This window comes from Rhopalosiphum maidis, chromosome 2 (assembly GCF_003676215.2).
Source record: "Rhopalosiphum maidis isolate BTI-1 chromosome 2, ASM367621v3, whole genome shotgun sequence".
In the NCBI taxonomy this organism is placed as follows: domain Eukaryota; kingdom Metazoa; phylum Arthropoda; class Insecta; order Hemiptera; family Aphididae; genus Rhopalosiphum; species Rhopalosiphum maidis.
Window position 1 is genome coordinate 73,173,420 of NC_040878.1, and position 27,999 is coordinate 73,201,418.

Consider the following 27,999-nt stretch of genomic DNA (forward strand, 5'->3'; position numbering starts at 1 on the left):
TTTCATTACGATTTTGATTTAAAAAGTTTAGATTCCCCATAACATATTAAAGTATTGATATGAGCAAATTTAATAGTAATATAAACTATGAAGTACCTATAGTATATTAGTATACTACCAACTACCTACCTAACGTATTTATAACTTAAAGTAATTTTCATATTAATACGGATAATATGATGAAACTCTTATATTAATTTAATGTTTAAATACACTTACTCACTTAAGACTTAATTAATATCACATTAATATAATAGCAGAAACGCCAGTAACTATAATTGCATGTAATACTATAATACAAAAGGCTAGGTAAGTGTGTTTTTTCTTTGTTTTTGTATTTTTAATTCATTCGTTCATATTCTGTATCTATTAATACATTATGTAAAAATATATTCTCTGTATACCTAATATATAATTTTATGTAACAAGCAAAAGTCAAAATCGAGCAAAATCTAGAAAAGCAAAACGTGAACTTCTCTTGACATTTGGGCGAAACCACAGTGACTTTTATCGTAAGATTTTTTACTACATGTAGTTAATTTATTGTTTTTATCTATAATTAATTCACATACACCTCATCTAATTGGTATAATATTGTAAGCGATAGGGTAATAACAATATTATTAAATATAATTAATCATACATGTAAACACCTCAAAATTAAATTTTAATATATATAGGCAGGGCTAGGATTTATATGCAACAGCATGTTTTTTTGCAACTTCTGATTATTGATTTTGTCATTAATGTCCACGAATCACCTTAAGATGAGATAAATTGTGGTGTTTTTATTTTGCATGTTTTTGCATATTTTGGATAAAATGCATATTATTGCATATATTGAATAAAATGAATAATATTTAATTATATTATTATATAATAAGCATATTTTGATTATAAGAATACAAAAAATGCATGTTTTATAATATATTTCGTGATTAATATTTCTTATTTAATTATAGCCTTGCGCTGATTAAAGAAAAAAACTTTGTTTTTTTGTCAAACATAAACTTTATTTTTATAAATACAAATTTATGGTACAATAGGTATGCGATAAAATCTTTAGTCAATATAAATCAATACTACGATCCAATCGCCGATCGTTTATAATCGAAAATTTAAAAAAGTATGTGTTCGTAGCATGTAACACGTATTTCCACTGTTGAATGTGAATTATAAATTTTATTTTTAAATTATTTTATTTTATTTTTCGATTATTCTATTCTAAGACAAACAGCCAATCACTGATGTATTTCAATAAATAAATAGTCTTTTGTAATTATATTTTTGTTTTTATCTTCTAATTTAAAAACATATTTTTACATATTCTGGTAAATAAAATGAATATTTTACAATCTTTTATTGCATACGAATCCTAGCCCTGTATATAGGTGTATAAGTATAAAGTACATGTATTTTTATAATTAAATTTATAAATTTTTTTAATTCACATTATATTTTTATTATCATTTATGCCTTATACGTAACCATACTTAATTATATTTTAATAACAATATTTATTTTATAGTAATTTTTAATTAATATTAGAGTATTTACAACGCTACAGTTTTTCCCAAATAAGATTAGTCACAATAAGGTTTGCCCGGGAAAAAACCAAAATATGACATTTGGCCAAGTATTGTGGGCAGTTTGCATTTTGCTCCTGGCATTTTTGAGGTTTGCTTGATTTCAACTTTTAACTGTAACATATAAGCTAAATGTTAACTATGTATTTATAGATTAAATAATGTACTATATATTATTCATACAGAAACTTAGACTAATTCGTGTTTATGTGTATGGTTTAAATAAATTTATATATTAAGCAAAGCATCCCGTGGTAATGCAAAGTTTAATATAAATTGAGTAGTACAAAAAAAAAAAAAATTTTTTTTTTTGTAAGTATCAAATACGAAGAAAATTAAACAAGAAATAAATAATTATTTAATAAATAAATAGTAATAGATTTTTTTTGTTCTAAGAAAATAAATTTATTTTGTCTTCTAATGACTACCTGTAGATAGGGGTGTAAGATAAAAAAGTGAACATAATTTTAGTATTTATTTCACACATTTTCCCATACAATTCCAATTTGATTTTACAAATTATATGATTATTAAAAATTATATCACTATTCACTTAATAATAAACTTTTATATTATTATTTGAGATTAATGTCGTTAAGCAGTTTAACAATAAAATAAAATCATCGATACTTTCTACGATATTACTATAGAAATTTGGAAATAAATTTAAATAATTTAATAACCATAGTAATTCGTCACTAGTCTAAGACACCATGAAAACACAAGTTTATTATTTTATTATTATTATTATTATCTATTAAATCATCATCATTATGGTTTTTGGTTTTTTAATTTTTTATCTTCATAAAAATGAGAAATATTTCGAGGATAAACCTTAAATGTTAAGAGATTTACCTCGTAAAATAAAAATATCCATCACTGTACTTAAAAACGTCATAAGAATGATGATCTTTTCATCCAAAGTAATGATAAAAAAAGAATTCTTTATAACTAAAATCATTGATTATAAATACTTCTATAGTTATATTTATAATCAATGCTAAAATGTAGTACATTGTCTCTGTAAATTGTCAATGATAGCAGAACTATCTAAAATATGCAGGGTAGGTAGGTATAAAACACTAACAAATATTAATTATTACTATCCTTAATCCTAGCATTATGATGGAGTCCCGGAATAGTCAGCGGCATAGAAAACATTAATTCAATCTTTGTGCACATATATAGATACTAATTAAAATATCAATTTCAAATACCTTCATTTATATCCAATATCAGAATATGTCAATATACTTATCTTAGCTGCTGATCTGCTGATTATCTACCTTAATTATTACAAGAATGCTTTCCTGATTCAGAAATAGTAAAAAATGTACTATGTGCCGGACATTAGCTGCAGGTGTCGCGAAAATACATCACAGTAAATTGGTCGTGGTGAATTGGACATCGGTGTAATATCGTTACGCGTCATAAAACCTAATCTAACCAACTACAGCAATATGAGTACATGACTAATATGTAAATTTATATATAGCTATTGTAGTTATACACAGATCTTCAACAAAGCGATGAATTAATTTATTACTTTTACAGTGATATATATAGTTACATCTATTGAGTTAAGTCTTTACCAACTCTATACCGTAGAAAGTATAATACTGAGATCAATTCGACCTCAGCAATGGAATATCTTTGTTTTGCCGCCAAGTTTTGCGACCGGGGCTGGTGCTTGGTAGGCATAGAGAGTGACTACTTGACAATAATACTTATATAACTGACAAAATCTATCCGAAGGGTAGTTATGTAAATATGTAATTGTTAGAGAAGATATCTCATTGCAGGTGGACTACTTCCACAATTAAGGGTTTGGCCGGCTTGCAGGGAATGAGCTTCTATTAAACGAGAGGTCCGAAAGACCTAGGTTTGTGATCGAAGCTGGCAGAATACGATATAAAGCAAATTAGCCTCCATACGTAGACGACGTAACAACTATACCTACGTCTATACATAAATCATAAAGTAAAAAGTAATAATTATTATAATTACTCTATGGGTTTAATTTTGGAAATATCTAATAACATCATCGTTCTTAACTCGATAAAATACACAAGTTCCATATTTTTTTTTCTAATTTCTTTTTGAGTTTTGAATTTACATATTATCAATTACGTTGTTTATTTTGCGTGTGTGAAGAGCAAGGGAGGAAATGCCTAACAATTTAAAATATTTTTAAAAAAAATTACTTACTTAATTCAAATAAAAATGATTATTATATTATGATAATTAACACTCAGGTCACCTATTAATGATTAATGATCATGCAACTTTCAATTTTTTTTAAATAACTCATCATTTTTTATTAATTAATCTTATTATTCATTTTTATTGTAAACTTTTATATCTCAGTCAATTTAAATATCTACCTGTGTATTTAGTAGGTAGACACTAAATTATTGAATCAAGAAATGATTACTAATTTACTTTTATTTAAAATCATTACCTAGAACATAATTAATTAAAAAAATATATTTAAATTAATTTTAATCACAACACAGCTGAATATTTGGGGCAAACATGTTATTGATTTAATGCATACCCCCTTATTACAACACATATATTATCCTAAGGATATTTTAAAGTACTTATTGCCTACATTATATGTATAACACTTTGAACATTAACTTAAAATATTATGCTGGTGAAATTGTACAGATTTATTATTAATAAATTATTTAAAGGGAAAAAATACTTCAGTTTCAGTACTTTACCCATCAATTAAATACATCAACGTTAAAATGTAGTGTACTTCAAAATGGTGATATTTTTTTATAATATGCAATAATTTGTTTTTTAATTTAATACAGTTCCAAGAACTATCATATATATTTATAACAAATATTACTTGTAAACTGTACTTGGCAATTAATGAACATGGAATTAAAAATATAGTTTACAATCATATGAATTATAGACCAAATAAAGAATTGATTAATTTAGTGTTTAATATAGAATTATATTCTATTTTTAAATCATGTAACTTAATCTAATCATTTAATCAGATAATTTTATCAAAGGTCTTACAATATATGTTATTAACATTATATTTTATGATTATAATATTATGTGATAATATAAGGATTTTGAATGTAAATGTATATAAAAAGAAATTGCAATCTTATATCGTAAATTCTTTTAAATAAATTATGGTTGAAATTAAAAAACATATAAATTTTGTTAATATTTGTCAATAAATACTTACCATAATACTTATTTGTTATACAAATTAAGAGTAAAAAGGTAAAAAAAAAACACTTGTAATGGTCCTAGAAGATAAAAGATATATGATCTGAATCAGATAATGTTAAGGTTAAGTATTCAGTTTTTTTGAAAAAAAAATGTGTATTTGATAAATTCAACTGACTGTACATTCTTAATACAATAAACTAAAAATATAAATTATTTTAATTTACAGGTGCGTGCCTTGAGTGGAGAGACTATCCAATAATGGTTCTCTGAGGGTAATCCATGTTAGTAAATGTAAGATGTTCTTAACATAGTTTCTCTAGAAGCTCTTCTTTGCTGACTATAACAAATAAACAAATTAATATAAATCATATAAATATATTATAAGTGTACCATGACTTTATCCAATGAACTATTATTTAAAGTACTTAAATAATACATATTACAATGTAATATAGTTGATTGGTTATAATTAAAAATATATAAAAGCAAAATAGTTAACAAATTAAAATAACACTAAGAATCACTAAACAAATAATCAAAAATATTTACACTAATTACATACTGACTAAATCATATCTCTATCAGCAAGTCATTGGTCACATGCAAATAATAGGAATAGTCCATGACCTTCGCTTTTCTTTAAAAAGGCTTCAGAAGCTGAAAAAGTCTCTCAGTCTTCTGTCTATAATGTTAGTCAGTGTGTTTTATATACAAACATATTAATTTAAACAATCACATATAGATTCACTTGAAACTATATTTATTTTTACACAGTTACTCTTTTTTCTTTAAAGCACATAGTTACTCTTTAAAAATAAAATAATCTTTATATTTTTATTTTTTCCTCTTAAATCTGCCAAAAATGCCCATAAATACACCTCAACACGTCTTGTAAGTATAAAACATAATTATCTTAGAAGTAAACCATTAAATTGTCACACATCTTATGAATGATTAAACTATTATGTGTTACTTATTATACTATTGTTAAAATGTATTTAAAACACTTCCTAATCATATTTAAAGTATTTAGAGTTTATATGTACATATTTCTTGATTCACTTTCATAATAAATGCAAGGTATCAACATCATACAATGCTACAATGCAGTTCTATTGAAGTAACACAAATAGTAAAATGGTATTATTGTTTATCAAATTTACTGATATGTGTTTAAACAGATATAAAAGACAGAGCATAAATATAAGAAATATATAATTTCACATAATATACACACAAAATATTTACTCATATTTAATGTTCATTTACACATCATAATGAACAATACTTTAAATAGTAGTTGGAGATAAGAAATAGAAATATACTCGTGCACATATCTTGACTTCAACCATTTATATTTAATTTTAATTTTATATTTTTATTTCTTATTCCTATTACAATGGGATTAGAAGGTTATTAGGTTATTATAAAGTTCATACCTAACTACTGACAATGAAACATTTTTAGTTCAAGAGAACAGTCTCCTCATTATTAGCTAAGTTAGCTCCAGTACGACTACAATTGAAACCGAGATTCAACAGTGGACATCAGGTGTTTGTGATGAAACTATTTAGCATCAAAACATTTTAACCAATGAAAAAATTGTGCATGCTGTCACGAAAGACGATGTTGAAGAGGAAGGAGACAATGGACTTCTGCCTTTAAAAATATCAGCTTCAGAGCCATGAAAGCATTAAACACAGCTATCCAATGGATAAAAAATAACATATAAACTATAAGGAAATGATGTTACTCAGACATATACAAGATAAAGCACTCGAGCAAAATATAAAAACCAGTATTCAAAAAAAAAATTACTGAATATTTCAATAACAAACGAGTATGTATATAAATTTTTTAAAAAAATGTAATCAATTATTATATTTATTATACCCAAATAAATAAAAAAATTTTTAAGTTTAATTTTGTAACAAAATCATAGGTAATCCAAATTAATAGTTAACAACCCTTTTCCCTAATTCACTTTTGATTACAGCGACGCCACTGTGTATATTTTAATTACAAAATTCAAATTAAGTTGAATACTAAAATAATACTCATCAATATAAAATCAGTAAAAGTTTAAAAAAATATATATTTTTAGGTATCAACATTTTCAGAATATTTCTGGAAAAAATAGTAGTTTAGTCAAATAGTATAACTCTTATGTTCTGTTTATGATAAACGTAGTCAGTGGCTGAATATTTTGCAGAGGCATGATGTGCTCTGTCAATTACAATATGCACAGTATGTACACAATAGGCCTTCGAGGTTGATTTGGTGAAGTTAGAAAAAACGAGTATTGTCTGACCCTCGCTCAACTAAAACTGGTAACTGCAAACTACATTTTTTAACTTGAACAAAGTATAGGCATACTCATAACTATATTACAATTTTTTATTATTTGTAATGGACATATGTTGTATTATGAAAAGGATTACATACAGTAACATATTAAACAAAAATATAAAAATAATAGTTAACATATATAATATATACTTATATGTTTGAGGAATATATGAAAACTTAGAGTTACCTGTTATTATCATGAAGCAAAATATTCAGTCAGGTCATAATGGAACGAATAATACAAAATAAGAATTTTCTCATGGTTTAAATTTCACCATCCATATTTAAACAGGAATTATTTTAAACCATGGAGCTTATTTTATATAATTTATCCTTTAACATCTCCATTATAAATTTGTATAATATTAAGTCACCCAAAAATCTTCTTTTTATATCTAAAAACAATATTAAACTATAGTCAAATATTATAGATGAAATAACAGAAGCATGTTGGAGAACATTTATCATTACCAATAACTTATTATAGTAAATCCAAAATTGCAGAACTTATTTGATCTGTTTTATGAAGATTTGAATACCCATTTGATTGTTGTAACTATTGCAGATAGTAGTTAGTTTCTTATTCTAATGGATTTTTTTTTCTTGAAACATTGTCAATTGTCAATATCGTACCTAGAAATAATGACACAATTCTATACAAAAGAAATCAGTATATTAGTTAGCAGTAAACAAAATTTTACTATGGTAGTAAGTATAACTTAAGAAACTCACTGAAAAGATGACCATAAATAATATTATACACAACATTTATGTATTAAAACACAGCGTTAGAATAACTTATTAAACATAAAGTGAATATAAAAGTAAAATAGTGACTATTAGATATGAATTCCAAAATTCAAATTTTAAATTTCAATTTTCAGCGTCTAATCAGTTATTAGTATTTATTACATATTTGTGCATCCTGTACTGTGATTCGTCCAAATATTGATTAACATACAACTGTGATAACCAAATCATTTTTTAATGTCGAATGAGTGAAATACTAGTCACTATTCACTAATATCAGCGTGCGCCATGCAATTCAGCATTTTATTGAATAGATTGATATATAGCAGAAAGACTGATCAATTGTAATCATGAGTGTTAAGACCAAATTACATTCTAAATACTGAATACTGATCAGTGTGTAACAACTAACAAACTTGAACATTATCCCACTTCTAATGAATTATAGGCCCACGTGGCTATATAATTATATCGTAAAATGTAAAAAAAATATATATTAACAAATAAAACACACTACACCCATACTTAACTTAATAAACTGCATAAAACATACAAATGAAGCTTTCTTTTTTTGGTTAGGTCACTGTGCCTAAAAAGTATTTTCCAATACTTAAAACCATTGACTTATAGACTATGGAGTAGTCAATAGATCAAACTAATAACTATAGGTATATAATCAATGCTAATACCTATTATACATTTTAAATTACTTGATGTTTAGCATAGGAAAAAATATAAAAAAGAAAATGTATTCTAGTATTTTTCCAAACAATATTATAAAAATATGAAAATACAATAAATAATACGTGTCACTTTATCAGAGCCCAGAGGCAACGTTATGAAAAACGTTTTATCTCTATGTTAGACAAAATCGATTCTCAAAAGAAAATTTTAATAAATCAAACGTAACCGATAGTTTTTGTTAAAAGCCAAAACATTGTATGTAATATAATACTCTTAAAAAATATAAAATAATTTTAATTAGGATGTTGAAATTAAATTTTAAATGTTACTTTTTTTTCTAAACGTGTTGTTTCCAAATTCCAATACTAAATTATAGGTCACGCTTCTCACATTATTGCAAAATGTAGTATACCTACTTATCCAAAATGTTTAGCATACCTACCTAACTTATTTTACCCGTTGTATGTCAAACCTTGTTATTACCATTTAAATATGTAATCGAGAAATACAAAAATTAAACTACTTTTATATCAAAAAGCGCTAGAGAAATCATTAACCTCTATAAAGTTATTAAAATTCAAATTAGGTATTCGATTAATTTTGAATTTTAAAAATAATGTACCTAGTAAATATGATGCCATTATGCTAATGACTTTAATTTTAATTCAAACCAAACAAAAATTATGATTATCTTATCCATATGCATGTATGAGAAATTGAGAACCACGATTTAAAAAAGTATCGTGATGAGAACAAGTCTGGCTGTTATCTTGGGGCCGAACTGCCCGAGGCCCTGCATATGATTGTAAATTTCCGCCAAAGTTCGTAACATCTGCTCGTGCCGCTCATAGCTTCTTTCTTTCTTTTCTTCTTCATTCTATATTTATATTAATTTTTTAATCTTAGTGACTTAAGTCCATAACTTTTTGAATATAAAATATAAAAGCGTTCATTTATCAAAAATGTATCCCGATATCGTGACGATCGATGTGTTCTTGAATAGGCGAGAATAATATGTATGAATTTAATTATGTTCGTTGTTTTTTATAAGAAACAAGGTAGCAGCCTAAGTATGGCTAAATTGGCCAAAGGAACAAAAGCCATACATATTCCACTATATCTACCTGTGAATTTGTTCAAGTTCTTCAGGTAACATTTTCGAAGATGTTTTCTATACATATTACAATTACACATAGAGAAATTGATCATGAGATCTATATAACGATTAAAGTATATAATAGTTATTTAATTATGACAAAGCAGTATGTCAAAGATAGTGTTCTAATATTTAATATTAACACATATCACATACGTGAATATGGATCCTTCAACATCACGCTGAATTTAATCTTAAAAATGTACCCGAGTATATTTACTCGAACACTTCAATCATAGATGTTTCATTATCGTAAATGATTATGATTCGTTAACGTTTAACGTCAATATTAATGTTGAAGAAAAACAATATAAAAGGTATTAGGTAGCAGTGGCGTAAATTGGGTCCAATTTCTGGTGGTGCAGTGGCATATTTTCAACGTATAATTATTTCCAACACACCAATAATCCAACTTCCTATGTAAAATCCTTCCCTATAAACTATAATATATTTCTTTAAATAATACATACATTTTGAATTATTTTAGCAGTAAAACCTTTATTATTATAATATTAATAAAAAAAACAGTCAAAAATGTTTTTTATTTATTTTTAGTTAAGACGACGTCCTTTTCCCACAGATCCCGAATCAAATTCATCAATTACTTGGTCCAAATTAATATTATTATTTTTTTCGAGCTACAAAGTAGCTAAACTACTAAGCCTTTCTTGTCCCATAGTCGTTCTAAGGCAAGTTTTTAACCTCTTTAGACAAGAAAAAGATCTTTTGCAATCTGCTGTATTAGTAGGTATTGTTCGGAATATTTTTAATGTCTCTGTAATTAATTGAAAATCTTTTTAAATGTCATTTAGTTTTATGTATTCTATTTTTGATTCTAATTTGTCAGGTACTGAATTATTACCATATTTTTGATTTTACTATTTTTGAATATAGATAGAACAATAATTTAATTGATAATGCCCAATACATGCACCAAAATTACAATTTTGTACCAGTTTATAAATTATTTAATATATTTCAATGATTTTCTGGTGGTGCAAAAACATCTTTGCACCACCACATTTTAGATGTGGTGGTGCAAGTGCTGCATTTTGCACCACCCAGTTTACGCCACTGCTATGTAGGTAAGTAGATGTTGTAAAAAATTCAAGTAGGCATCTCAAATTATTGATTTAAAAATAATACTCGAACAAGGTTATTTTTCTATCCGTCATAAGTATAAATGTAAAAAAATCCAAAACAAAGAAATATAATTCGAGTTTGAACCGTTTGAGGAGAAATTAAAAACTTGCTTTAAAAAGATTTTTCGTGAATCAAACTATAAAATATAAATAATTATTAGAAGAATAATGTGCTGTTAATTGAAATAGTATTGGTTTTTACGACGAAAATAATATACGAGATAAATAATAATTATTAATTTGTTAAACAGTGAAAAAAAATCATCGATGGAGTTGTATTTCAAACTAAAAATTGGGTTTCTTTTCATCATATAATGTTTATTATCATATTGTGTAACGACATAATAACAACAAAATTTAAATGTTTATTTGAAGTATTATGTTTAAAAAAATCGAATAATAGACTTGATTGGTTGTTAATGTTTGATGAAAAGAATGTGTTGACTATAACGGAGCTAAAACGTATAACTAAACACTAAACCCGTGTTGACGAAGGTTTAGTCCGGCAAGTCGATGTAGTATAAATTATTAATTAATAGTAAATAATATTACAAATAATAGATTAGTCAATAAATAGCGTCGCGTCACCCGGACTCCGACAACGAACTACTGATGCGTCCGTGTTGGGAAAACTTTACGAAAAAAAATTCATAAAAAAGGAAAAATGTGCCAAACGTCGCGCGTCGGCGGTTCTACCGCAGTGCCACCGGCGCCAGCATTATTACGGCGCGCCAGTCACGATTCAGCGGCGTCTGAGCGGGCGGCACTGGGTCAAAATTAATTTTCGCGACCGGCGCTCTTGCGGGTACGCCGCCACCGCGGCTGTCCGCTTGTACAGTTGTATACACACACACACACACACACACACATACGTCCTACTACGGTGGTGCCGTACGGCCGAGGACGTTTTTGCCTTTGCATCGAAGGTTACCTCGTTGAGATTATCACTCGACGGTCGTTCTCTCAACACTGTTGTATTGTAGTCACCAAATCGCTGTCTACTACTCTCTGTAGCCCCTACTTTTTCGTCCCCGTAATCTGCACCCGTTTGGCGTTCACCCCGCGGCTCACGCTCGCACCTTACACGTGTATATATTGCTATAGTAATATAATATAATATTATAATTGTTATATTTTTTCGCTCGACGTATCGGTTGCCGTCGTGTTTCCCGCTAACGGGCACAACTAACTCGATAGCCGGCGACGGCATTCTCACGTCGACGGTTTTCTAATTTCGTCTCCTCAGCCGTTCCCCAGTTCCCCACCCCGTCCTACGCGCGTTCGTGAGACTTACGTCGAATCGTCAGGATTCGGAGAGCGCGCGCGCGTCAACGTCGTCGTCGAATTTTGTGCGAGTTTTGCGGCGCGCGCACACACTGCTGTGTGTGTGTGTGTGTGTGTGTCTTTTCGCTACAACTGGCGGGCAGGCACGATAGTGTGCGTGTGCAAGTGTGAGAGCGCGTGTCCGTGTGTTCTATAGTGACGGTGGTGTGCGAGTGCGTGCGTGTGTAGACGACCCGAAGGAACCAACCGGCGGCCCCAGTCGACGGGATCACACGAACGTCTGTCGCCTGCTCACAAGTGCACACACAACTTCGTGACAGTTTCGTGCTGTGGAATTGGGTCGGTCGGCGGAAATATACGTTGGTAATCGAACTGCGCCGTTAACGATATTGTAATATAGACAAGTACACACTCAGTCCATCGGAGGAACGATCCAATCAAATTGTCCGTTAAATGGCTTTTCTGAAAATATCCACATCCCGTAAGTGCAGTCAATTACTATTGCAAGAGCCGCTCAGAAACGACGTTTACGCTCGACTGGTTCGGTCGCTGACTACCAACGCCAATGGATCCGCAGAACAGCACCAACAGCGCAGGAACAGCAGCGTGGTGTCCGGCCCGACGGCTGGCGTTGTCGACGCGAAGCCCAAATGGGATCAACTGGACACGTCGTTCGCCAACCCGGAGGCCACATTTAAGAGCAAGACCACCTGGGAAATATTTAGAGCTTACATAGTGTACCAACTATGCTCGTCCAGTTACCTTGTCGAGAACAACATGCAGGTAAACACATCACTCTGCCTCGATCTGTAACCACCGTCACGCTAAACGCGAGTATAGTGTACTATATTTGTGGGTAGTTGGATACATCGTCACTCTAGGAGTCGTGTGTGCATGGACTACATAGTCGTGTAACACTAGTGTGTGGTGACTGGTGGTTTGTATCTATTCTATAGGCAGTAGGTACCTACTTTGTGTCCCTACACACTTATCACTCGACAATGCTTATCTTTGTTCTTTAGACATTATGGTTTTAAACTTAAAATCATTTTATTTCATTAAGTATTTTAGTATACACTTATACATTTAGAGTGATGAAACAAAATTATTGTCGTTTTACCTACCTACTTAAAAAAAACTACCATACAACTTATCATATAATTTACTTAAATTAGACGTAATTGTGATATTCAGTATATGCCTAATCAATTCTTATTTCTAATTTTTGTATTTATATTCATCTATAATGATACATAAATTATATTCTATACGTCCACTATTTTATATAGCTTCACTATTCTAGGTACCTATTTAATTTTCAAGTTAAAAAATCAGATGATTTTTGTTTGCTAAATAATTAACTTGAAGTTAACATGCTTGTTTTCTACCTCTTTTAACATTAATATTTCTTATGTTTCTAATCCATTATTGATATTAAATAGATACAATTCATGAAGTCTAAATTTGAATTGATTTAATTTATGTGAAGGTTATCATAAAAATAATTAAAAACATTAAAAAAAAAATGTAAGTTACAGGTCAATTGGTCAATTATTATGTATTATATTAATTACATATTTTTTCTTTCTCATATAATAGATAACAATTAAAAAAAAATTGATAATATTATTATTATTATGAGTCACCATATTTAAAATATGTTTTCTGTATTTATTATGATCAATAAGGCTGCTGGTTAAATACAGAACCCGTGTTTCAAATTTGCTAAAAATAAAAAATCTGTCTGCACATTATATTTGGCATATGTCAGAACACATCTAGGTATAAGATCTAGGTATTATCTTGTATATTTTGGATAATTTTTCACTTATTGTTTAAAATTGTATAGATAGCCATTCAATATCTATTAAAAATTATAAATACCTAGGATATTTTTTTAAAAAGAAACTATTAGTCTTAATATTAAAATATAAGTTGGGAAGTTTATTTACCTCAACCACTTTTTACACTGTAGGTATCTTATTTCGTATTAACTGTAATTAGTCTAAAATCTAGATCATATCACCAATCATCATGTTAGTTATTACCACTTAATTTTAAGTTTTCAACTTGTGTATTTTTTATAGTTACAGTACTATTATAATAAACACATAATATTAAATAAATAAATATATATAAAATATAAAAATATTCAGATGTTAAATTTTAAATGTGAGATTGATATTTTGACTTTATAATTATTAATTCAAACTTAAAATATTTTTTTAAATGCAAGCCTTATTTTATTCACTGCAAAAAATATATTGGATGATAGGTTAAGATAGTTAATACTTTATTTAATATAACAATTATGTTTGTAAAATGCACAAATATTGACTTATGAGTTCAGATAGGTAGGTTATTTAATCCTATATCATAATTTATTTATATAATTATAGTTTAATTTTTTTTTTTTAAGAATTAAAATAGATTGAGGAATAGAGGTTAACTTAATCTACTTTACTTATAACTATTAACTCAGCTAAAATATTTTAAATTTTAACTTTATGTTGATGCCTATATATTATTTTTAACTACATTTTAGATATCTGAGATAGTTTGGTAGTAAAGAAAACAAAAATATATTGTTACATAACCTCATACGTAACTTTTATGTGAATGTGACATTACAGTATTTTTCAATATCTTGATATGAATGATGACAGGGATAACGACCTACCCATTAAATTAATCCAAAAGTGTTTGTCCCTTGCATGTTGCTTGAACCAATTTTTATTGTATCACACAACTTTATTTTTGTATTTATTATATATTTTATAACTTTTTTAGCTCATGAAACTTTGCAAAGCTGTTTTTGGTGAAAAATTATTTACCCTAATGATGAAAATGACATTTTATGGTCATTTTGTTGCGGGAGAAGATCAGTATCGTATTGTTCCTACATTGAAACGCTTAAGATCTTTTGGTGTTAAACCAATATTGGACTATTCTGTTGAAGAAGATATTAGTCAAGAAGAGGCAGAAAAACGTGAAGTTGAGTAAGTATGATTTTATAGTCCTAAATTAAATTTTATTAAATTAGATAAATAAATGCTAATGTTTATTATATCAATCAAATATTCACAAAGATGATAGAATTTAATATTAGGTACCTACAGATTATAATTAAATAGCCTTGATCATTGATATGTACAAAGTTGAAAAGAGATCCCAGGGGGGGTATTACAGGAATGTGAGATCTTTTATTTAATGTATCATACTTAGTTTATCTTATTAGTAAAATACAAATAGTATATAGATCAATGATGTTTTATGTAATGTTATAATTTAAATATAAATTCAATTTAGAAATAATTTTATGTTGTAGTAACTTATAATCAGTTATAAGTTCTAATAGTTTGCACTAATAACTACTTTCTTTAACATTTAAATACTAAGAAAAAAGTGGAAAATGGTTTAACCTTTACATTTGATAATGAGTCAATTTACTCTAATATTAAAATTAATTAAGTTAAACATGCACTTGTTAAGTAAAAATATTACACACTGTAAGATAAAGACACAAATGCATATGGTGTGCAATCATGCAACATAATATTTTGATCAAGTTTTATAAGAATAACTCCAACTATGGATTAGAACTCAATTTAATTAAAATTTTATTCTATAAGGAAAAATATTTTGTATAATATTTGTTTGTTTTGTATAAAATGTATTAAGCCCAAGGACAAAATCATACGTTTAGCGTATTAATAGTTTACATGGTTACTTTTAATAATATATTATTTGTTTTTTACATAGCTAAAATGTATTAATGTTAATTTTATTTATTACTTTTGATAATTTTTTTTCTCTATATCTGAAAAAAAATAACATATTCAAATTATAATTAATAATAGTGTACTCTGTTTTAATACAATCAATTATGATTATTTTGTTCTAGTTAAAATATATATAAGGTTCTTACTTTGAAAACAATAAATAATCAAATTCAAAAATTGATTTCGGTTAAAATTGTATATGCTTTAGTTTTGAACCCCCCTCTCAGGATCTAATGAAATTTGAGAATGTGTTTTTATAATTGCCACTCAGAAATATTGATATTTCTTAATAACCTTTAAAAAGTAATTCATTTATTATCAAATGTATTTATTTATTTTTATGAATACTAAATTCTTTTACCAAGTTTATAATTTAGGTACATATTCTTTCCTAATGAATTGTTATACTTGTTATTAATATTTTAAAAAACAATTATTTTTAAAACAGTTGTTATTGAATGGCTAGAAGTTATTTTATATTCTTATCAGCCACTTTTTCAATTTCATCAGATATATTAACTTATTTCAAATCAATGATTTTATTACATGTTTGTATTTGTATCAAAATTTAGAATCTTGATGATTATATTGTACCAAATACAATTAAACTCTTAAAAAATGGAATCTTAAAGTTCTTAATGTTAGAGTAATAAAAGTGAGAGAATAAGTAATAAGTAATAGTAGGTGTTGAGAATGACCCTCGTCATTGAGTAGAAGTCACTAAAGAGTATGCAGCAATGATCTATCATAATGGAACACTGAGAAATTTTCTGGTAGGCCAGTACTTGGTGTGGCCATGTGATCAGAACTCAAATAGAGTTAAAATATTTTGAAAGTTGGTCAAATACCATAAATTTTACTCAAAAGTTAAACGATTGTTTATGATTTGCCGTGCATCATTGTTACATTTAAGTTTTTAATTTTCGTGGAAGTAATACGAAAGCAGTTCCCACAGTGCCGTCAGTTTTAAACATGAAAAAATAAAAAAAGTTTATAATTTTAAATATATATTAATATAATATATTAATATTACTATAAAAAATACAATAATTAAAAAAAATAAGATTTATGACGAAATTGTTATTACGTGTATTCAAGAATTAAGAGTATTCAATTTAAAATGTGTAACTCATTTTTGATAAATAGTTATATTTTTATGAATTTCATACCTATTAATATATTTTTTCGTGATTTATTATGTACGAATTAGATCAGCTTTTTTCAATTTCTTTCTTTTGCGTTTGTTTTAGAATTGAAATTAAATTGGTAGAAGGATGAGAGTTTTAAAACTGAGCGTTATAAGTTCGATAGAACCTCTTCGGTTCATTTTTTATACTAAAAAAAAAAAAAATGCTAAGTAATTAAGATACAAATAATATTTTAATATTTACCAAGGATTTTCAGATGGTTCTTATACATACATGAATATGTTAGGTTAGGTTAGGTAAAATTAAATGGCAACAGTGCCCTAAAATTGTAGTTAAAAATCATACGCAATCGTGAGTACTTGTCAATAGTAATAAATTCCTTGTACTTATTAATCAGGAAAACAAAAACGAAAAAATTAAGGATAACGGATATTTTCACGTTAAACCGATTTTTAACATAATTATTAAAATTTTAACAAAGTATTTTAAATATTTCGTTTGTTTTTGAGCTATTTATAGGCAAATTAATTTTTTTTAACGTTAATATAAAAAATTTCGCTTGATCAAAATCCTTGAGTTAAATAAAATGTTCTTTAATAGTTGTTATTAATAAAAATTTAAAAAAATAATGCGAGTAAGTCTTTTTCTTATTTTAAATTAGTTCGTTTTTATGAAAATTTCAATTTATTAATTATAAATATTTATCTAAATTATTTTTTTATAAGAATATTCAAGTTGGATAATGGTGTAAGATACGCTTAATACTTTTTACATATGTTATCTTTTATTATATACGTAACCATGATTAAACATAAGTTATTTATAGCCAATATTTGATATGTTAAAATGTATTTTCTTTGTTAGAATTTAAAATTACAAAAAATACTAATCTAAGGACTGAACTAAATAGTTTCCAATTGTATCTAAATCGTTTTTTAATTAATAAAATATAATAAAAGCTAGTGTTGAGCGTTCCTAATTGACCCGAGTATATAATATAAGATTTATATTTTAAGTGATATGTCTATATATAATAATACAAGCTATCTCCACCTATTATTTTATTTATAAAATATTTAAAATTAAAATTATAAAAAGTTCCCAAAAATATAAATATGTTTAAATTACATTTAATTGATTCGTCATAAATTATTCATTCTTATATTAATTGATATTTTCTTATCTTAAACCTACCATTTTAATACTATAACGTATAATTATTATACGTTTAAAAAATATATATAATTAAGTCAGTTCTAATACACTTTATTATTATTTTTAAATATATCTAATTATATACCTAACCAGGGTATGTTAAATACGCTTGTAGACAAATTTTGTGTGTAATATTCACAACTCGGTGATGACTTTTTTACGCAATATTTCAATTTAGCTAATAATAATTAATAGTATATGCTTCAGTTTGAAATATTGATAATTATTATTTATTTATTCAATAAGAATGCAACTTAAGACTATAAATATATAACAATCATAAAATTGAACTTCAATAGTAGGTAATTTTATTATACAATATATTTATTATTGTTTTATCGTTATTTATTATTTATGGATTTAAATTTAAATTAATAAACGTCATTCAAAATATCACTATTTAGAATGTAAAGGTATATTATTTTATGAAAAAATATTTATAGTATTATGACTTTACAATAGCAATAGTATGAAATTTACTAATATTTAATATTTATTTTTAGATCAAGCATGTCGGAAATCGAAAAAAGAGACCAAGATGCTGCTCAAAAAGAAGGTAAACTTTTATGAATATGGAAATTAAACAGCACTGGTTTATATTTTATTTAACTGCTCGATTTATTTGTTTGTTAAACGCTCTAATTTGTATTGAATATGTCTGTGCTAATTTTAATCCACTAAATAAGCTCAGATATATATATATTTTTTTTCCTTCCCGTACAGATTGTAATCAGATAATGGATCTTTTCATTTCAATTGTCTATAATTTTTGTCATATTTGTTAATTTATCATTAATGATATTGATTTATTTATACTTAACTTTTTACAGTCAGTAATTGGCCGTATATAATGAGTATAGGATATTTTACTTCGAGTACATGTTAGTTTATAATTGGGTGTTCTGCATTTTTTTAAACTTAAATTGATGCATACAAAATAGAGAATACACAGCAAATTTAAAATAGTTTCAAAATAATGTCGTTTTTGATAGCAAAAAAATAAAAATTCTAGCAAATTTGTGCTATTATTTATAGATTAAATTCTAAGTAGAATGTACATATCCATTTTAGATTTTTTAGCGGAACGATGAATGTACCTATTGATTTTATTTTTATGTGTTTATAAATTTTTTTTGTACTAAAGTACAAATAATTATAATAATAGTACTATAATTTGTCAAATAAATTCTTCGATTTTCAAAAATGGGGGGTCGTTTTATGCATCAAATTGGTTCTAGTTTGTACTTGAAGTTTTTACCAAATATTTATATTATCATTTTTATTATACAATACAGTTTTTAAAAAAAAAAAAATTGAATTATTTATAGGTATGAAAAATTTTAATCTTATAAATGTCGTAAACAAATTATTCGCTTGATCAAGTTTTTGACTTTAACACAAGATTACACAAATATTATTTTTATAGCTGTATAAAAATATTAAAAAATTTAAAATACTATATAGGCACAATTTTTTTATTTACGAAATTCGTCTAAATCTAATAAATTTCAATTTGTAGGTAAAAATTTATTACACTTTTCTCTTATATTTAAGTTTTGAAAATGTAATACAAAATTCTTCATAATTAGTTCTTACTGAAATATAAAATCTAAAAAATGCATTAATCAACTATTTTTTTATGAAGATTTTAAGTTCCAATTTGGACGAAATTACTTATTTAAACAATAAATAATGATATGATAATTATTTTAATATTATCTTAATTCGTTATGGGAAATAAAAGTTTTATTTATTTTAAAATTTTATCTATTCAATACTATTTATAGATACTATGAATCTATTTTTATCGTTTTACAGTATTCACAGAAAAATGTTATTAAATTTATAGTTCATATAATATGGTATAAATTTACATTAAGAAATAATACTTAATAATTCTATAATTTCGGAAAAAATTATAGCAACCCACTATTATAGTATTATAATAATACTAATATTAAAATATATAACTAATAGCTGTATCAAAAAACATTATTTATTGCCCTATTGGTGATGTAGGCTAATAGACCGTTTTCGTTCAGAATCGTTTTTCATCTTTAATGATGTGTTATTGAATTCAAGTTTAATAGATCTACTCGTTACCTACCTTTTTAATAATATTAAATAACAAATTTCAAAATAATTTATTATAAAATATTAATGTAACATTTAAAGAGGACTACCTACCCACATGTTTTGTCTTCGTAATGTATTCGAGAATTTTCATTCAGCAGTTTCAATTTTGCCTAAATAGTTAAATATTAGAGTGAATTAATAATTAATCTATTAGCTTTTTTTTTTTTTAGCTTTTATTAACTCTAAGCTAAGAAGTAAGAATATTATCTTTGTTCTCTCTTCTCTTATTCTTTATCACAATATTTTAATAATTGTTAACTGAGTTATGATTATGTAAAGTTTTATACAATAAAACTATATATTAATGTATTTACCATTGTTTAATAATAGGTGAATTCATTCTAATTTAGCTAGCTACATAAAATTGGAACTGCTGTTAAACAAATATGTATAATATCTTCTATTTTGTTTGACGGAGAAAAGACATGGCGGTCCTATTATGTCTTACATATTTTTAACACTGCCATTTTAACTAATTTTGTGTTTGATTTGACTAACGCATGCATATTTGTGTTTGGGGTGGCTCCTATTGGACAGGTTCTGTTACAGCGGAAACAGTTGGAGGTTCTTTACCACAGTACCACGTGGATAAACAATTCGCAGACAGAAGGTACAAGGTGCAGAGTGCTCGAACCTATTTCTACCTTAATGAAGCTACTTGTGAACGTAACATGGAAGTATTCCAAAATTGTCTACATGCAGTAGCCGGTAAGATTTATAAAACTAATTTTTATTATTAATAAATCAACGTCGAAAAATACAACTTTGTAAAATGTTAATGATAAATAAAATATTAAAACAATAAACGTAATAAATAAAATTAGGTATATCCTTAATTTCTCAATAAATTATACAAAAGATGTCTATACATTTTATTAATTTTAGTTAATGCATTATGGTTAATTATAATAAATAAAAAAAATAATAATGACACAAATAAAAATTTAAAATTACAATGGTTTTAAAGATAATAAATATTTTGGGAGTATACCTAATATTCATAATTATATTAATATTTGTATTTTGTTTTAATCACAATATTATCAACTTTATAAATTTCAAGTCAAAAGTTGTATAAACACCAGTCGTTATACTTAAACTACTGAGTTTTGTTTTGTGACCAAACCAATGCCTAATAATAGAATTGTCATTAGTCGTTAGTCAGACCTTCATTATGGGTCAAGGAATAATTCAGAAAACATTTTTTTTTCTCAATTTACTGACCTATATTGTGAGTTATGACCATAAAAAAACTTGTTTCACATTCTTGAAAGAAATTTTTTGCATTCATTATAAATATATCATGCTAATAAAATATAATCCATTGATAATTTATATTATGGTATTAAGAGTATTACCTATAACTTATAAGCGTTGCATTGTTCATTTTCAATAACTTAATAAAAACTGATTTATGTAACATAATACATAATTATATTCCTTTTTTTAATCTCGATAATTCATAAAATAGTTTTTAATTATAAAATTATTTATCTGGTGTTCCATATTTTTTTTTTTTGTAATACAGTAAAATTATTCTACATCCAAATTGTCTATTTATTTTTATAAATTTTCAAAGTAGGCATTGCCAGTAGCGTTCATCGGAAATAATCGTGTGTTTGCTTTATTGTTAGAGTGAATTAATCTATATTGTATTATACAAGTTAAAGTTAAGAACATGACTTGTTTGTATACTTGCTTTATTATGATGTTTCAATTTTTAGAAAACGCTATGCGTTTGGGAAGAGGACTTAGTACTAAAAAGTCACCAAATATGTATTTTAAATATATATAAACAATTAACAAAAAAAAATTGCTAAAATAAAGATACTTCAATTTTGATCATCTTAATTTAAAAATAAAAAAATTGCAGACAGAACGTGTTTAATAAACCGTAAAAATACGCTGAAGAGAAGACTGAACAGTGAACCCTGAATGTGATATGTTTATGTTGTTATCAGAGAACCCGTATGACCCGCTTATCGATATTATAGATCATACTATATTTTGTCCTATGAAAAATTATCCAACTAATAACTATAAATAAAATTAATCTAATTAGCGATTCTTGGAAATACATGTGTCCGCATATATTTATATAATATGATATATATTTAAATCCAACAATTTTGGTTATGTACATAAATATAAATAAAATAAATTAATGATAAAGTGTACCTATTATCAAGTATAAAATGAAAGAAATATTGTCTAAAAGCAAAAAAAAAAAAATAAATTATAAAACTAGCTTTCTCATATCGTAAAACGTTTTTTTGTTTCTTACTATACCATTTCAATTCGAAATACTGTAATAAAGAAAACCTATAATTTTTTTAATTTTAATTTTTATTTGATATCAGGTTTAAATGTTTAATTTACTCCTATTCCTTATTAATGTTAATAAGTAATAACAGTAGATTGTTCTACTAAACGCAAATATCAATTTTGCTATATAGAATGTGGGTTAGAGAGAAAATAAACAGTGTGCTGACAATCTGACGACTGTGTACGAGTTAATTCCCGGGTACCTGTTTACCTACACTGATACTATTGAGTTGATTCCCGGGTCATTGGTCATTACATATTATTTTAACTAGGGAATCAATTAGTACATATTTATTAATGACCCGGGAATCCAACTAAATACTAATACATAAAGTAGGTCTTGGGAATCAACTCACATACTGCAAATCTGACATGCTCGAGGAGTCGGGTCGTCATACCCGCACATGTTGTGTCCGCCTTATGCCCTTATGAACGTAAAACCTGGCAAATTTGCGTTTAGCGGAATCAAATTTATGCTTTTAGTTTTAATATTATAGTAAATTTTTAATTTACCTATTGGCTATTATTAAATTTAAAAGTAAATTAACTCTAATAGTCTAATATTAAAGCTAATAGCATAAAATTGATTTCGCTGGACGTATATTTGCCATGTTATACGTTTGTAAAGGCCGATTCATTTTTCGACCATTTTTTTTCTTCAAATAATTAATGAATAATAACAAATATTATATATAGATTTTAATCATTTTCGATATGTATAACATAAAACGTAATGTGTTAAACTTTTTGTATCATGTAATTTTCAGAATTTCCTATTTTATATTACTATTATACTTAATTATTATTGACAAAAATTGTACATTATTATTTTATGTTTTTATTTAATATTATACATATTATAACATATTAACATAAAAATAATGTTAATATATAGATATGCTTAAATTTTGAATAATTTTCAAAATTATATAATTACTATAATTTTACAAAAATTATATATAAATATTATTTTGTTTATAATTTTTGTTTTAGCCGAAAGGAAAATCGGTATTTTTTAAATTTGGTCGAAAAGGTAAAGGTTTGTTTTTGGTTGAAAAGTGAATCGGCCTAAAAGAGGAAGGGTACTCTTTTTTGGTCGAAAACGGTTTCGTCCGTTTGTAAGACGGAGACAACAATTCAGGTATGGCCTGTAACCTCTTAAGGTGTAGATAAGTGACATGTTTTGCAGATTGTTGAGTATACAATTTTTATGTTAGGTAATGCTTATCTCTGTATATTTTATGTAAACTTTTGTTATAACTTAAAAAAAAAAACATTGATAATAAATAATAATACTTAATAGTATTGGTATAGCTAAATGTTAATTAACATTAAAAAACAATTTTTTACTTATAAATATTTAAAATTTTAATGTTATATTACTGTTTAGGTGCTACCTATGGAACAGGAATTACAGCAATCAAATTAACAGCTCTTGGACGTCCTCAACTTTTGGTAAATTTTAGATTAAAAAAATATTTATGGATTAATGACTTATGTAAAAGTGTTGAAACAATTGCTATAATTATTCTTAAGAGGACGTAGTACCCGCTTGTATGTCTCCGTCTTACACACGTGCGACAGCAAATTCTTGTTTGCCATTTTCAATATTGTGCTGTTAGATTTGATATTAGAGTGAACTGATCAACTGATCTATTATAAAATTCAAAAGTAAGATTATTATCCAGAGCCCCACATAGCCTTTTATTGATATTGTTATTTTTAATTAAGTTATGATCATTTTATAGTGTACAGTTTCAAAAAGATCATAATTTACTTAAAAATAATAGTACCAATAAAAAGCTACTGACTTTGAATTTGTATAATAGGTCAGTTCACTCTAATATAAAATCTAACGGTACAATATTGAAACTAATGAACGAGAATTTTCTGTCGCATGTGTGTAAGACGGAGATAACATATGCGGGTTCTACGTCCTCTTAATAAATGTAGAAATCTACTAATGTCAAATATATTAGGTTAATATTATTTATAAATACCAAATTAATAACATGTTGAATTATCTGAAAGAATTAAGCCAAAATATATTTTATTTTTTATGTTATTACAATTTAACAATGAATAAAAGTGGTTAGTGTTCTACTAATCACTTACTAGTGGTTACTATAATTCAGTAATGATTGTAATTATACTGACTGAAATCCCAATACTTTTTACTAATCTTACCCTATTGCTCCATTTTTTTTATGGTAAATTATAAAACAATTGTTAAATTGCAAACAAATGGTTAAGTAATGTGCAAATTTATTGAACCAAGTGCATTCATTTCAAGTAAAAAAAAATACATTATCCCTTAACAAAGACAATTTTATTCAGATAATACCATTTCTTACAATTTAAATACTATTGAATATTCACTACATTCAAAGAAAATATTAATATCCAAAATAAATTTTTCTTAAATTTCAAAAAGATTTGTACATTTTATTTAAAGAATGCTATATCTGCAAGTGATTTTTCTGTATTACAATTATAAAAAATTAAATTTTACATTTACACTGTTTATTTTACTCAATTATTTTATAAATTAGAGTGAATTTACTTATTATAAAATTTAAAAGTAAGATTATTATTTATAATGGTATATAGGAGGCTTTTATTGATATTTGAATTAAATATTAAATTATTAAGTTAAATGCTCTATAAAACAATAAGCCAGTATACATAGTACATAGTGAAAACAATTACACTTTTAGAATCCTCATAAACTTGCTTAAAATAATTGTGTAATGAATTATTGTGAATAAAAAATTTGCTATGTGTAAAATGATTTTGATACACTGGGGTTTAGTATTCTCTTAAGACATTTTCTTAAAAATAATAGGTACCTACTTGAAATAAATTATATATCCTGTTTAAATTGTTAAATAATTTCAGTTCATAATTTATTTTCAAAAAAATAAATGATAAAGAATATCAAATGTTAAGTATAAAACTAAAAATATTTATTTTATATTACAGTTGCAATTGTCAGAAGTAATTATGAGAGCTCGTACATTAGCTAGTGAAATTATGGGTGGCAAAGGTAATGTAATTGGACAGCATCTTACTCTCGAGGAATTAGATAAGCGTTTGTTTGAAGCTGGAATCAAGGATACAAAAAAGTTTTTGGAAAAAGTCACCAAGGACAGTCAAGGGTAAAATTAATTTATAAATTTAAAATGTTTGTTTTTATTTAAATAGTAAAATTGTTATTGTTTTATTTAGTGTTATTCATTTATTCCCATGGAGTGGTCTGTTAGATGAAAATTCTGAACTAAGTGATTCGTTCCGTGTCCCTTGCTTGAAAGAAGGTCGTATGGTCAGACTGTTATCTCAATTATCTAAAAAAGAAGAGGAAATGTTCCGTAATATGGTTCATCGACTTAACACATTAGTCCAAGTATGAAAGATACAGAATTTTTAACTTAAAAAACTTTTAACTTTTTATCTTTAACTTAAACATAAGAATTTTTTTAGTTGCATACTTTTTTAATGATAACATGTAGTTTTGAATTACTTTGAGTATTTCAATTTGTTATAACTAATGAACATAAATTACTTATCCAAAATATGATTTTTATAGATAAAAGTATTCTGAATAATATTTTGCTTCATAATATAATTATTATATTATGTAATTTATAAGAATAACATCTTAACAATTTCAAAAATTTTATTTAGTAACAATCCAAAAGAAATAATAAAAGAAAATTTTTTAAGTCTGAAATAATGATTATTATGTTAAATGATCAAAGTGGAGTCAAATTAATTATATTAATTTATACAATTTTTTAACAGACCGCTAAAGACCTAGATGTCCGTATAATGATTGATGCTGAACAAACATATTTTCAACCAGCTATATCTAGATTAACTCTAGAATTGATGCAAAAGTATAATACAGAAAAAGCTATTGTATTTAACACATACCAATGTTACCTAAAAGAAACACTTAATGAAGTCAAGACTGATTTAAATCAAGCTAAGAGACAAAAATTCTATTTTGGAGCCAAACTTGTGAGGGGTGCTTATATTGATCAGGTAAATTTTTTAAGTTGTGGTTATTAAAAATTGTATTTTTTAATAAAAGAATACTTCTAATTTAGAAAGATTTATTAATTATTATTAACTGTTAATATTATAAATTTATTTGACTTATAATAAATTATTTTAATATCCTATAAATATTATGTATTTTATAGGAGAGGGCAAGAGCTGCAGCATTGGGCTATGCTGATCCAACCAATCCATCTTATGAAGCCACCACAGAAACTTATCATCAAACACTGACTGAATGTTTAACACGCATTAAGCAACTGAAAGATCAAGGTGATGTTTGCAGCAAGATTGGTATAATGGTTGCATCACATAACGAAGATACTGTACGTTTCGCATTATCACAGTGAGTAAAATTAACATAATGCTAATATGTAAATAAATACATTTATTTATGTCATTTTGACATTGGTCCAATACTTTAAGTGAATCTTTCAATGTTATACCTAAAATGTAATGCGGTAGGTAAAAATCAAAACGGGGTTAGAAATGGTTAGGCTACGTTTGTTAATTTGATAAATTTTGCAGAGACACATAGAATAGTGTCTAAAAAAGCATTTCCAACGCCATCCAATACAAGGGAATAGCGATTACTGGAATAAAATGCAGAAATGGATATTACACAAAACAATAAAACAAAACAAAACAACAGTACTCATCATTTATGAAAACCACCACCAACATAATAATTTAAAATTTGTTTCATAAAACATTTTTCGTTTTTGTTTTCCTCACTTATCAGAATGAAAGAAATTGGAATCTCTCCTGAAGACAAAGTAATCTGCTTCGGACAGCTGCTTGGCATGTGTGACTTCATCACGTTCCCCTTGGGTATGTTACATAAATAATATATTCATATACGTTAATCTATTGAGCATAAAATAAATATAATTTGTTTTGAATTTGACAGGCCAAGCAGGATATTCAGCGTACAAGTATATACCATATGGTCCAGTCAACGAAGTGCTACCATATCTGTCTCGCCGAGCTATGGAGAACAAGGGTGTGCTAAAGAAGTTGGCCAAGGAGAAAACATTACTGAGAAAAGAACTTATCAGGCGCATACTGCGTGGGCAGTTTTTCTACAAACCTAATGGCAATTATACGCCAGTTTAAGAACGAAATATAAGCCTTAATATCATATAGTAAGCGCAAGTCTCTGATGGTATGCCGATT

The 27,999-nt window shown here is 26.3% G+C and overlaps 1 protein-coding gene and 1 long non-coding RNA gene across 5 annotated transcripts; one reads left to right on the forward strand and one right to left on the reverse strand.

Annotated features, from left to right (window-relative positions):
• Positions 1 to 4,764: 4,764 nt before the first annotated feature.
• On the reverse strand, positions 4,765 to 8,594 carry LOC113552157. 2 transcript variants are annotated; one of them, XR_003405160.1, is made up of 4 exons: positions 7,875 to 8,594; positions 7,614 to 7,775; positions 7,330 to 7,537; positions 4,765 to 5,130 (listed from the first exon to the last, which is right to left on the reverse strand). It is a non-coding gene; the product is annotated as an uncharacterized LOC113552157 (long non-coding RNA). The 2 variants fall into 2 exon arrangements; XR_003405159.1 differs by having other exon boundaries at positions 4,766 to 5,130; positions 7,614 to 7,795; positions 7,875 to 8,592.
• A 3,150-nt stretch (positions 8,595 to 11,744) lies between these two features.
• LOC113554071 (proline dehydrogenase 1, mitochondrial) lies at positions 11,745 to 27,972 on the forward strand. 3 transcript variants are annotated; one of them, XR_003405228.1, is made up of 11 exons: positions 11,745 to 12,941; positions 14,949 to 15,157; positions 18,807 to 18,859; positions 20,977 to 21,147; positions 24,155 to 24,219; positions 25,747 to 25,922; positions 25,993 to 26,167; positions 26,566 to 26,808; positions 26,970 to 27,169; positions 27,352 to 27,654; positions 27,734 to 27,794. XR_003405228.1 is itself a non-coding variant. In XM_026957749.1 (11 exons), exons 1-11 carry the CDS (start codon positions 12,612 to 12,614, stop codon positions 27,937 to 27,939), a joined length of 1,905 nt encoding a protein of 634 aa, XP_026813550.1. In that variant the 5' UTR covers positions 11,747 to 12,611; the 3' UTR covers positions 27,940 to 27,972. The 3 variants fall into 3 exon arrangements, 2 of the variants coding, with proteins under 2 accessions (XP_026813550.1, XP_026813548.1); XM_026957749.1 differs by having other exon boundaries at positions 11,747 to 12,941; positions 20,989 to 21,147; positions 27,566 to 27,654; positions 27,734 to 27,972; XM_026957747.1 differs by having other exon boundaries at positions 11,748 to 12,941; positions 27,566 to 27,654; positions 27,734 to 27,972.
• The last annotated feature ends 27 nt before the right edge of the window (positions 27,973 to 27,999 follow it).

Excerpts from the sequence above, each read along its gene's own strand:
- LOC113554071 (XM_026957747.1), top strand. The coding sequence starts at position 12,612 with ATGGCTTTTCTGAAAATATCCACATCCCGTAAGTGCAGTCAATTACTA. Across the intron at positions 21,148-24,154 it reads TTGTCTACATGCAGTAGCCG|GTGCTACCTATGGAACAGGA; the intron begins GTAAGATTTATA and ends ATTACTGTTTAG. Across the intron at positions 25,923-25,992 it reads GTCACCAAGGACAGTCAAGG|TGTTATTCATTTATTCCCAT; the intron begins GTAAAATTAATT and ends TGTTTTATTTAG.